A 13235-nucleotide genomic window follows, 5' to 3' on the forward strand; every position below is an offset into this window, starting at 1 on the left:
GCCTCTGTAGATCCGAGGTCCTAGCCTGGTAGAGACAGAAGGACTTTGCTGTCTGTTGTCCCTCAGCCCTTTGACGCCCAGTTGTATTTGCCCAACAGTTGGACTTTGGCCCAGCAGCGCAAGTGACTGGGGTTGGGAAGGAGGTCGGCTGCGGGCCGGGGAGTCGCGGGCGCGCGCGTGCACAACGTTACCACGCGCCGGAAGTACTCTCCTGGACCAGCGGGATGGAAGAGCTCCCCTGCCCCGAAGCCGGGGTGGTGGCGCCAGAGGTAGTCATGTCTACCGAACCCCCAGCACCCTCCCTTGTAGATCGATACTTCACTCGCTGGTATAAAGCGGGTAAGTGCGGAATGGTGGTGAGCTCTGCTCTACCGCACAGGGTGGATGCCGCAGGTACTTCTGCCACGCGATGTAAGCCACCTGTGCTCTTCCTTGAGTTTCCTAGTCTCAGGATTACAGGTTCTATTTCCGACGTGGGAAGTGCAGTGCCATATGCGGGTTGTTGGCAGGAAAGGACGTGAACTAAACTAAGGAACTCAGCGTTAGTATATCTGGGCTTCCACACACTGCCAAGTGTTTGTGTGCTTGGAAGGATCAATCCTACGCCCAGTCGGGAAGAAACCTTAGGCGTGGAGAGAACATTAAGAGATGTTAAGGAACATCTAATGTTAAGAAGAAGCCGTGGGGGTTGGGGATTTAGCTCAGTGGTAGAGCGCTTGCCTAGGAAGCGCAAGGCCCTGGGTTCGGTCCCCAGCTCTGAAAAAAAAGAACCAAAAAAAAAAAAGAAGAAGCCGTGCATATTGTCCACTGGACGTTTTGAAGTAGGTTTCGCTGGTGTTCTTTGTGCCCAGAAAATACCAATACCACTTTTGGGGACCCTCCTCTAGCCTCTACCTTAGCCTTTTTAATTCAGGGAAACTGGTATGCCCACACACGGCGTTTAGGATAAGCAACCTTCCTAGTTCTCTTTAGGACTGAATTTTCCAAAAATGTGATTTTTTTATAACATCAAGACAGCCCCACAAAACAACACCACAATGTAAGCAACGTGATTCTTATAATAGTGTTTCTCTAATGGAAATAATAGGTCTCATCTTAAAGTGAGAAGATGGAGAAGTTAATAATCTTACCTGCCTTAACATTGAATAAAGGATTCTATCTGGATTAAGCCATTTAAACTACTTAATAGCCTTTATTTACTTTGACCACTGTGATCAGCTTCATAATGAACTATGGTAATCACATGGTAATAGTAAACACTAATTCAACAACCAGCAACTCATTTATTCCTCTAGATGTTAAAGGAAAACCCTGTGAGGACCACTGTATACTCCAGCACTCCAACCGGTAAGCAAACCAGGAATTAGAAATTATCAACACTGTCCTTCTGGTAGTTAGTCTGGTATGGTCTTGGGTTGGTTTTGAGCATTCATGAAATTGTCTTCTACAGTGTTGAAATGATATTATAGGAGTGTGGTGGGAAGAACATGTCTTGTTGGGTCATGTACTGCTTAGCCAACCTGTACCAACCACTGTACTGCTGGACCTATAGAATGGCTCCTTGTGGAGGCATTTGTCATGTTCTGTGTCCACAGTCTTGCCATGCTTCTCTGCTACCCTAGCTTACTAAAGACTTGTACTGCTCCCTTTCCTGGGAAGGAGATTCAACTCTATTCTCTCCTTTTCTGTATTATGTTCCAATCACAGCAGAGATAACTGGACTGAACAACGGTCAGGTTGGATAGTCACCCTCAGCAGGAATACTGTTACAGGAGGAGGTTTCTGGCCGCCATGCCACAACATAGGATTGACTGTTTTTCTCCTTGTAGAATATGCGTCATCACACTGGCAGGATCTCATCCCGTTCTTCAAAGTGGCAAAACTATTAAAAGTATTTCCTATCAGATCAGTAACAATTGTAGCAGACTTCAGAACAAAGTATCTGGGAAATTTAAACGGGTATGTTTCTGTAATCCTGTGATTTTTTTTCTTTTCTACTGAGATTTTCTATATTCATACTATGATGGATCCAGTCAGCCATAAGACTTTTTCTAGCAGTTCAATGTAGGTTTTCAGTAAAAACATGCTATACACTTCCACCCCACACCCCCACACACAAGTGTATCAAGATGTATAGTGTCTATCAGTAGGTTCTTCCCTCCATTCTTCTTATCCTCAAGGGATGAGATGGAAGATGGGCCTTGGCCTTGGCCTGCAATCCCACCTCTTGGGTGGTTAAGGTAGCATAATTGCAAGGGTGAGGCGATATAGGGCTATACAGTGAGTACCAGGTTACATGTAAAACTCTCAAAAACAAAAGAAAGAATCTTGGCTTCAGCTGCCCATGTTCACTGTAGGAAAAATTCTTAAAAAGAAAGCAGTGCATAAAGCATACTCATTCCCTGTTTAGAGATATTTGTCATACTACCCTAGGTGTACCCATCTCCCAGAGTATCTGAAACAATGACCATACATACTGTCAGGAACTGTGTTAAAATGTGGTACTAATAGTGAAAGGAGTTGGGTTTATTTAAACTTTTTTAAAACATTTTTATGTATGTGTCTGTGACACGTGTGTGCGGGAGCCTGCAGAGGTAAGGGGAACTTGTCAAATGCCCTAGAGCTAGTTACAGGTAACTGTCAGCTACCGTGTGGGTACTGAGAACTGAACCTGGGTCCTTCCTAAGAGCAGGAAATAGTCTTACCTTCTGAGCTATCTCCCCAGCCCACCGGTTTTATTTTTTAGTTAGAAAAATCCTAGCAGTAAACCATGTAAAGTTCCTTTACCTATTAATTTCTAATATAAAAGATAGGGCTCTTTTCATTATTTTTAGTTTGTTGTTGTCATCATTTTTGAGACAGGGTTTCACTGTTGCCCTGGCTAGCCTGGACTTAGATGTGTAGACCAGGCTAGCTTCAAACTCAGAGATTCCCCTGAGTTTGTTTTCTGAGCACAGAGATTAAAGCAAAAGCACCCACTCAGCAAAAGATCTTCATGAAAGCAACTTTGCAGGATATTGCTGACACGCGTAATGAATTTTATAATATTGCTTGCAATGAATTATCCTATAAATTGAAATCTTTATACCTGGCCATATGTAGATTTCTCATTTGTGATTAAAACACATACACACACACACACACATAGTAGTGTGTAACTAAACTAGCCATTATTATAAGATGGTACTTAGCACATAGTAGGTTATTATGTTGAAGTACGTGAATGGGTTTATATACTTGTCATTTTGCTATAACACAAACTCCAAGACTAGATCTGTTTAGGAGTGAGAGCTACCTATTAGAGGAAAATGTAAATACACCTTTTTTTTTTTTCTTCTCATTACCCAGGGGGCACAGTTTCTAACAGAGCTTGCACCTCTGTGTAAGATTTACTGCTCTGATGGAGAAGAATATACCATATCTAGGTAAGCAGTGTTTGAGCCATCCTGTAGAGGCTTAGTACCTTAACCTCAAATGCCTGTGTTCACTGAAGGAAAAATTACTGGCAAAAAGTTGTTTTCTAAAAATTCTTTTTTTTTTAATAGCTGTATTAGAGGTCGATTAATGGAAGTGAATGAAAACATTCTTCATCAGCCATCTCTTCTTCAGGAAAAGGTAAAGGGGAGTTGGGGAAAGTGCAGCCCTGTCCACAACGTCTTAGAAACCATGGGGTGTTACTGAGTTGTGTTTCCTTCCCCAGCCGTCCACCGAAGGCTACATTGCAGTTGTGTTACCCAAATTTGAGGAAAGTAAAAGCATAACAGAAGGGTTACTGACACAGCAGCAGTATGAAGAGGTCCTGGTAAAACGCACTGATGCCACCACAGTCACGTCCTGAGCCCTGCAATAGGGGCAGCACAGGATTGTCACCCTACTATCGGTGCCCTGAAGACAGCCAGTGTGTATGAAGCGTCCCTCACAGCCGCCAGCCGTGGAAGGAGCCTAAGCCTTCACCTAATTTCCCTCATTTGTCTCAACATCACAAGCGTTGGTCCCATTTGTATTCAGGCTCTCAGATCTGCTTTGTCCAGGTACTTGCTTTGTGTGCTGGGAAGTGCACTTGTGGGTATTCACTTGCGTATGTGTCAGAAAACAACTTCAAGGGCTCTTTTACCTTTGTTAAGGGCTTTGGAAGTTTGCCAGATAGCTCGCGTCCTCTGCCTCCTCGTGTCCTCTGCCTCCCATCTTACAGGGCTGGTATTACAAGTACACACCACCATACCAGCTTTATATGGGCCTGGAAACCCAAACTCTGGGCTTCGTGCTTTCAAGGTGTATTAGTTACTGTTCAGTTGCTGTCATAAAATACCAAACTAAAAGCTTATAGTCCAGAGGACTAGATGACCACAATAGTGGGAAGGCACAGTAGCCAGAGCAGGAAGCTAAGAGGTCACATCTCTACCACACACCAAGAGCAGAGTGAACTGGACGGAGAATGTAGTTATAAAATGCCCCTGGTGCTACAATCCCTCAGCAAGACTTTGCGTCCTAAAAGTTCCATAAGCTCCCCAAACAGTACCACCAACTGGGGACCAAGTGCTCAAATACCTAAGTCTATGGGCATCATTTTTCATTCAATCTACAACATTCTTCCCATGATGCCTGTAGGCCCATAGTCAGCTCATACAAAACGTAGTTAGTCCAATATCAAAAGTTCCCACAGTCGTTAACACTCTCAGTGCTGCTCCAGATTCTCTTCTGAGACTCAATGCAAGCCTTTGTCTCCCCTGTAAATCAAAAAGCCAATTACATACTTCCAACATACGATGGCACAGAACATAGATTCCCATTCCAAAAGGAAGGGATGATGGCATTGTAAGGAAATATTGGACCAAAGGCCAAAACCAGCATGGTGAACGCCAAACCCTGCTGCTCTATCCCCACTGTGTAAGGGTTTAGTTTCTGAGACGACTCTGACCCAGCAGCACTGAGCCTGTAACAGATCATTCTCTGGATGGCTCCACTCTGCAGCTCATCCCGGGCAGACATCCAGCTTTGTATCCCAGTGTCTTGGGGTTTGTGCCATAACCCAAGCTTTACCTTCACAGCTTGACAGTGGCTTCCCATGGCCTCTTGAAGAAACCCCAAATCTGCCACATGGTTCCCAGCATCAGTGACTTTCTGAAGCCAGAAGAATCCAGACTTTTCATTCTTGCATCTTTTATGCCTACAAAGCTAGTACCATGTGGAAAATGTTTGAAAATTAGACTGTCAGCTTTCAGTGCCTTTGATCACATCCACAGTAGCTCTTGTGTTGCTTTCTGCAAGCAAACAGCCAGGTTCTGGTGCTGTCCCTCATAGAGCGGGGGTTTATCTGAAAGGATTCTTGCCTTGACTAACTTCCATTGTCCCAGTGTGGAGCAGGAGACTTCTTTTTTAACTCTGAGTTTCACATCATCACCCCAGTCCCTTATCTCCCTGACCCCTCATATCAGCCCTCCACACTTGGCAACCTCAATAAAAGACACACACACACACACACACACACACACACCAAAGCTTAGAAAGTAGTATATCAGAGTGTGTCCCACAGTCTATACCTGTCTATACATCCTCACTTGCAAATGTTCACTGCAGTAAATGGTTGCTCTGGTTCAGGATCTCTGGTTTCTGTGACACCATCAATATTGCATCCTCATTGGGACTTCTCCCAGTTACTCTGTTGTTGCCCTGTGTCATTGAAATCCTGAAGCTCTGGATGGACAGGACTGGCCCTTTCACAGATGGAGGAGATTTTGGAGTGGGTCAGTTCAGAGCCCTAGGCCTGGGCCTGGTGGTAGCTGAGCTGGTTAGCAGGCCTTCTCTTCCTCATCTGCACCACCAGGGGGAGCTGTTGTTTTGTTTTTTAATGTATAAGTATTCTATCTGCATGTACACCTCCGTGCTAGAAGAGGGCATCAGATAATCATGAGTCACCATGTGGTTGCTGGGAATTGAACTCAGGACCTCTGGAAGAGCAGACAGTGCTCTTAACTGCTGAGCCATCACACAAGCCAACCAGGGGACTTCTTATAGCACTAATCTCTAGTAAAAGCAGCCTTTCCCAATGCATGCCTCCGAGGTCATTATTAAGTCAACATTAAGCTTTCCTGTGCTCTTTTCTGAGCTGTACATTTGTTATTTCCCCACAACATGTTTGTTTTCATTGATCATTATACTGTCTAGAAATAGCTAATGCCAGAGAAATGGGTCCATTACTTTTAAATTCAGCTTTGGATAGAAAGCAGCCAGATTCTTTGTCAAAGGGTCACATAAATGGCCTCTACTGTCTGTATTACTCACAACACTACAGTCTTACAGGCTCAAAACAGCCAGTACTGTTCACAGTGCTTTCAGCATTCAATCATTTTTCTGATCCAAAGTCCCAGAGTTCCACATTCTTACAGAAACAAAAAAACCAACATGGTCACACTTTTTTAAAAAGATTTATTTAATGTATGCGAGTGCACTGTCGATATTTTCAGACACACCAGAAGAGGATATCAGATCCCATTAAAGATGGCTGTGAGCCATCATGTAGTTGCTGGGAATTGAACTCAGGACCTCTGGAAGTGTAGTATTCTTAACCGCTTAGCTTTCCAGCTCCCCTTTCCAGCCTCCCCTCCTTTTTTTAATGGTCACATTTTTTTCACAGCAACACCCTTACTTGATACCAGCTTCTGTATTAGTTGCCTATCTATTGCTGGGATAAAACACCATGACCAAAAGCAATTCAAAAATTTATTTTGGCTTATAATCTCGTGGGCTAGATGCTCATGGCAGCAGGCACAAGAAGCTGAAAGGCCACATCAGAACCTACTGGAAGCACACAGTGAAGTGGACCAGGGCTATAACCACAAAGCCTGCCCCCAGCGACATGCCTCTTCCAGCAACTCTGTATCCTAAAAGTTCCTAACATCCCCAAACAGTGCCACAAACCGGGGACCAAGTATTTGAATACTTTAGACCACAGGGGCATTTTCCTTCAGTCTACAGCAGGAGATGAGCATTCTACTGACTGAGCCATTTCCCCAGCCTCGCTGTTTCTCTCTTGCCACCCTAACAAATGGCGAATAAGGAATACTTTCTGATTAAAAAATACAAAGCTCTTGAGAAATATTTTGAAGTTTTACGTTCCTATAACCAGGGAGTAAACTACTAAACTGTGCTTGAATGCTGTAGCATACTTACCTCTTCTGCCTCAACTTTTTAAAAAAGACTTTCTGTGTTTGTTTGTCTGTATGTGTGCATGTGCATTACATGCATACAACACCTGTAAATGACATAAATAAACACCAGGCTCCTTGGAACTAGAGTTATAGATGGTTGTGAGCCACCATGTAGGTGCTTAGATGTAAACCCAGATCCTCTGGAAGAACAGCCAGTGCTGTCAGCATTTGAGCCATCTCTCTAGCCCCTCACTTCAAGTATAATTTTAACAGTTTGGTATTTTTTGGAAAAACAAAATGAGCTATCTGCTATTCCCAAATTTGCTTCAAAGTGAAATGAAGAAGTCCAGCTTCACCCTTTTCCACTGTGGCTTTCCCTCTAGGTTGCTGGGGAGAGGCAGGAATGTGGAGTCTGCCTTCCACATTGAAAAGCTTTGAAAACATACAAGGGCTCTTCTAGGCAATGGAAGAACCATGCTGCGGTGTTAATCTGGCTCCTGCACACACATGGTACTGACTCCATCTTGCACATTTTAGTGACACCTAGTTTGTAGTAATGAAGGTACTCGAGTCTGTCATCCAGCGGCATAGACATCTTAGAGCAGAACAAGATTTTTACATTATTAAGCTACCAAAAGACAGCTTTGGTGTTCTGGCTTTAGATTAGACATTTTCACTGAATTTAAAACAAAAGTATTTTTAAGGCTGCAATACGCAATAACTGTCCTTGCCCTGTTTTTAATGAAATGATTTTAAGTGTGGCCACGCAAAGTTTACTGAGAAGAATAGCTCCCTGTAAGTAGGAGGAGACAAAACCAAGTTTCCCTTAAAATAGTCTCCACAGACAAAAGTCTAATCTGTAAGCTCCTCTGCCCTCCTGACCTGGTGATGGCGTGTGACCCTGGTCCCCCCTTGGCAACTTTATTCAACTTCCAGGTGTGTAAGGTATTTTGTAATTATTTGCAGGGGAAAAATCTTTTAATACTTTTAGTTCATAAGAAAAAAGTCTTATAACTTGAGGGTCGGCATGACTGTCCCTTAAATTATGGGGTCCACAAGGAACATGCTAGGCTGAAAATTAGGCACACGGCAGCAGATCCTCACTTTGAGGAGCAGAAAGGACTCAGAGACTTAGGCTGTAAGTCTGCATCTGTTTCACAGGTTATATCTTCCTCTGCTCATTTTATTGCAGGTTAACAGAATGTTTGCTTCACAGACTAAAAACCACACTAGAAGTGCTTTCAAATACAGCACATAAAACAGTATAGCTTGGAATGGGTCTTTATAATCTTATCACTGGTCAGTATGCCTGCCCCCAAATTTTGATGATGGATCAGGATTAAGCCAGTCAGTATGAATTCAGTTTGAATGTGCAGTTTTTATTGACGTGTACATTATCCCATGATGTTTAATACTAATACACCTATTTTGTTGTTAAAGATAATGGTATTGTTGCCATATATCTGGTGAGGGAGCTGCTTTATTACTAAATTATTAACACTGAGAATCCAGTGAAGTTAGCATTCTGCTTCTCAGTTTAAAAAGAAATCACAGAATTTTCACTCACACGTTAGTACCAATCCTGTCTATTTCACTGAAGATGGTTCCACTCAATCATTCCCTGTAAAGCTACCTGCAAGATTATACCATTGACAGACTGGTTATGTCGGCATCTGATGGTAGCTAAAGGTGTGAGAGCTCTACACGCTGGTACTGCACACGCTCCCTCACTCGGCCCTGTTCTCATACTCTACAGTCTAGCAGATCAGCTGGGTGATCTCCTGGGCAACCTTTTCCTTGCTTTATTACACAGCTTACAAGGCAAACAGGTTACTGGCAGAGTTGTTTCCCCAGCCCAAGAAAAGGTCTAAACCCTAAAGTTAAAAAGACTAAAAATATTTATTGTATAATGAGCATTCCATTCCACATACATGAAATACAGCATACAGGTATCTGGGATCTACACAGCCTCTTGGTTCCAATGTTCTATCGTCTGCAACTGTCATTTCATCAATACTGAGGATAGTTCTGAAGTGTTATTAAACCAGTAAGAAATACTTAGGATTCCATCCATTACTCAGGACTGCCTGGTCAGCTACGCATACTACAGCTAAAATAAAAACCATCTCCTCCTCTGAAGTTGCTCCAGGGTTCTTTGGAGTGACTCCTGTTGCAGCCTAACAACCTTATCCGGTGAGATACTTATTAGAAGCAACAGTGCTAGCAGGTGTGATCTGGGACCAGGCTCTGAGGGACCCTTATCCTGCTTCAACAAGAACTGAAGAAGAGTCCCCAGGCCTAAGAAAACCCTGCATTCAACAAGGCCACTGCTTTCTGCTGAAATTAGTGTTGTAGATAATCAGCTTAAAAACCAGTTAAGGAAGCCGATGGGGCTGGGGGATGTGCATTTGCAATTGCTTCTTTGGAATTCAGCTGCCATTAAGACCCTTGGGATATTTGGTGTGTGCTAAAGAACACCTGAGCTCAGTGTCTGTTTTCCAACTGTACTGCCGTTAGAATCTTAGCAACCACCATAGCAACGTGCATGTCTAATCTGAAGATCAGAGAAAAGAAAGATTTCAGCATCCTCTTTTAAAGACTGATGAACTTATGAAAGTACAAAGGATCATTTGCTTTTTAAAATGTCAGCTGTACCACATGGTATTCCAGAGACGAACCCCAGGCTGCTCAGGTTTGACCATCCATGGCATCTTTGTTTGTCGCAGAGACCCATCTGTCATTTCCCATCTGGAGGGAAGAGTTAAGACAATTAGCTTCTGCTGTGCTCTGAAAGCAAGCTACAAAGTGAAGAGTGCACACTCATTCTCCTTTCAGTGAACAAAGCTGAATGCAGGAAAACCATCTCACCTTTTTCAGTAGCTTATAGCAAAGGGAGAGGAGCTGGACCACGAGAGTCATCATGGATCTTATCTTTGTAACACACTTGTCAACCTACAGTGACAGAGCATGTGTGTCATTCAAACAGCAGGACTTCCAAAAACATCATCATCTACATTGTCAAGTTCTCCATCATGGAGATATGAGGCCCTGAAAAGTATAGATCAGGGGACCTGTGGAGACTTGAGGTTCCAGAGTGAGGAGAGCACTGGCTGCCTGGTCTCATGCCTGTCTCATGGGACCCTAGGAAGGACGATGGAACAACACTGTTCTACTTGAGGCTACGCATAAGCTTCTCAAAACACTCCACACACTGACATCCCCTACTCTGCAGTCGTTTACACTCTGCCCAAATTCCTCAGCTGTATCAAGAGGCTCGACTCCAAGGCCTTTATGACAGAGGGGAAGACTCCAGGTGAAGGACTCAGAAGGAGCTGCTCAGTGCTGGGGACTCATGTGTAGCCTCAAATCTAATTGTGGGTGACCTGCTGCTCTCTGGGGTCAGTCACAGAGCAGCTGCTTCCAGACAAGCAGGAAGAAGGAACAGACTCTGTGCACTTTAGCACAAAGGACTGGAGCCAAGGTGACAGAGACATGGGACAGTCCCAAGTGTTTCCCCAGATAACCCACCCTCTCCTTTACCTTCAGAAACACTTTACTCTGCAAAGATGTCTTGGTTATTGTCTGAAGCTGGTGGCATAGAGGAATTAGTTTGTTTATTTCCAGGAGAAGCATAAGTTTGTCATCATCTTTTAGCTGAAATGGAATTTAGGAAGTTATTACAACCTCAACAAACTCCATCTTTTTATACCTTTTTTTTTTTTAAAGATCTCACACATAACCCTGGCTGACCTGATACTTGATATGTAGACCAGGTTGGCCTCAAAAACAGACAGACCTGCCTGTTTTAGTCTCCTTTATCTTTTCCCCCCTCAGTGCTTGATTTTTTTTTAAATAGTAAATAATTCAGTTTCATAAAACGGCTTCATTTCCACAGACCATGAATATTGTGACATTTTGTCTTTGTGTATTCTAGACAAGCTCTTCCACTGGGCAGATCCATTCCACCCCCAAGGAATATTTATAATCACACAAAAATAACACACTATAACAGAATTTAAAAAACCAGGATAATGTAACAGAATGTTCTCTCAATTTGCTCCCAGCCTATGTCCTATACACCTTTATGTATTAGTAAAATGCTTCCAATGTGGGCATATAAAATGATTAGCACTGGGCAGGGAGACGTGCATTACCTGTTTTGAAAAAGACTGTATGCTTGAAGTAAGCTTTAATCCCTCTGTAGCAAAAACCTGGTAGAGAGGGAAACATCACTATTTTAGGTCAGTGTCTTCTGGGTGGTTGGTAAACAAATATTCTCAGTTCTTTCATACAGTTGAAAGCTAACCCAGACACTAAGAATGAGCCTCAGAGCTCCAGAAGTTCCCCCATTGTATCCATTTCAGGAAACACAAGGGTTTAGCTAGAATCAGAAATTTTCTCCGACCTAAGACAATATCCCCAGGGAGGCTCCTCTATACCTAAGGCCCTCCAGTTACTCTGTAGAGCCACACAGACCTGGGGTCCCCAGCCTCATAAACTACCTATTCCCTTCTGCTGGCATCCCCAGATCACGTCATAAGATCTCCAGTTACAGAGGAGCCATTTTTCTTCAGCATGTAACCACTGGTAACTTGATTCAGTAAATAATCTCACAACTTGTACACATGTAAGCAACCCCAGTTAAACAGTGGGTTATTAAAAAAAATAAAGGAGACGTGAGAATAGGACAGCCATGACTTGAGAAGAAGAAAAAACAAGTTCCAGAGGGAGAGGGTCAGGAAAGAGAGAGGGAGATCAAAATGCTTTATATATATGTATAAAACTTTCAAATAAGTAAGACATTACTATTTAAAATCTTCAAGTATGAATGAGTCATGAATCCTGGGGAATGAGGTCAGGTTGGAAATCTGTTGTTTCCACCTAACTATGATTGAATTAGCCTCCAGACATATTCCACACCAGCTATATAAGATGACCAATCCAACTGTTACATTTTATTGTAATTTCAGATTTTGTATGTTCACCTTGCATTTTATAATGAGTGAAAACCATAGCCAAACAAGCGCAAGGGGTGGTCAGGACACATTAACGTGCAGAACACAGAAGACCCCTTAAAACGCCACAGCAAGGGCTGCAGACAAACAAGGCTTGGCTGGGATAGTAAGAGTATTTGCTGCTCCTTCAGAGGACCCAAATGCAGCTCACAGAACCACGCAGCCCCAGCCACCTGTAATTTCAGCTCCAGGGAATCTGACACCCTCTTCTGGCCTCTGAGGTCACACACACACATACACACACACACACACACACACACACACACACACACACACACACACTCACTAACCATAATACTAAATACTTTCTTAATGCTATCACAACAGTAAGAGATAAAAGACAAATGTACTTGGCAGCAATAATAAGGCAAATCTAACAATGATTTAGGAAGAAAGCTAGTCCTGGTAGTAAGCTATAAGCTAGATCAAGAATATGGGGGGAGGATGAACTTTGACTGGGTTAATACTGTGCCATTGGTGGTTAGCATGATCTCAGTTTGAAATAGCCCTCCGCATCTTTCCTAGCCCTGAAAGAGAAGCTAGCTTCGGTGGGCACTGCATGATTCTCTTCCCCTCATCCTTCATCATTCCACATTCTCTTAGTTCTCACAGCTTCCCTGCTGTTTCTGTTTGAAGATAGCTCCCCAATCTCTGTCCATTCCTGACACTGGCCTTTGCATTCAACATGGGCAAAGCACAATGCTTGATTTCCACTCTACAAGCCTAATGTCCTCCCTTGGTGTACTGCACCTCGGCCAGTGGCATTAGCATTTGTAGTGTTAGTTGAGTCAAAGCATTTAGAACATCATATCACCCCACTGCTTCCCAAGGCTGAGGGGGCTCAGCACCATCACACTGGGAAACACAGAACACTGGGCTTCTGCAGAAATGCAGTGCCGTCCACTCCACGGTGTCTCAGCCCTCATCTGCACTGCTCCTGACTCTGCAAGGTGCATAAATCACACCTGTCCTGCCTCTGTAGACTCTGACTCCACTCACCCTTCCACCTGTCACCTCAGTAATGCACCTACTCTAACAACCTTACAGTCTTTTCAACCACCCCCAGGCACCT

General features: G+C 43.5%; 2 protein-coding genes across 6 annotated transcripts in view; one reads left to right on the plus strand and one right to left on the minus strand.

Annotated features, from left to right (window-relative positions):
- The first annotated feature begins 6 nt into the window (after nt 1-6).
- On the plus strand, nt 7-7093 carry Abitram (actin binding transcription modulator). The gene is made up of 6 exons (NM_001399504.1): nt 7-339; nt 1296-1347; nt 1830-1959; nt 3349-3425; nt 3546-3615; nt 3701-7093. Exons 1-6 carry the CDS (start codon nt 225-227, stop codon nt 3836-3838), a joined length of 582 nt encoding a protein of 193 aa, NP_001386433.1. The 5' UTR covers nt 7-224; the 3' UTR covers nt 3839-7093.
- A 1405-nt stretch (nt 7094-8498) lies between these two features.
- Ctnnal1 (catenin alpha-like 1) overlaps nt 8499-13235 on the minus strand; it is a 66324-nt gene continuing 61587 nt past the window's right edge. For 4 of the 5 annotated variants that reach the window (XM_063287306.1, XM_006238177.5, XM_039109442.2 and 1 more), the window contains 4 exons: nt 11303-11359; nt 10689-10802; nt 10017-10100; nt 9029-9896 (listed from right to left, as the gene is read on the minus strand). In XM_063287306.1, the coding sequence (XP_063143376.1) occupies nt 9837-9896; nt 10017-10100; nt 10689-10802; nt 11303-11359 (315 nt within the window). In that variant the 3' untranslated portion in view covers nt 9029-9836. Of the gene's footprint in view, nt 9897-10016; nt 10101-10688; nt 10803-11302; nt 11360-13235 lie in introns of all 5 variants that reach the window. The other variant, NM_001106649.1, reaches the window with a different exon arrangement.

Source organism: Rattus norvegicus, chromosome 5 (genome assembly GCF_036323735.1).
Source record: "Rattus norvegicus strain BN/NHsdMcwi chromosome 5, GRCr8, whole genome shotgun sequence".
Taxonomy (NCBI): domain Eukaryota; kingdom Metazoa; phylum Chordata; class Mammalia; order Rodentia; family Muridae; genus Rattus; species Rattus norvegicus.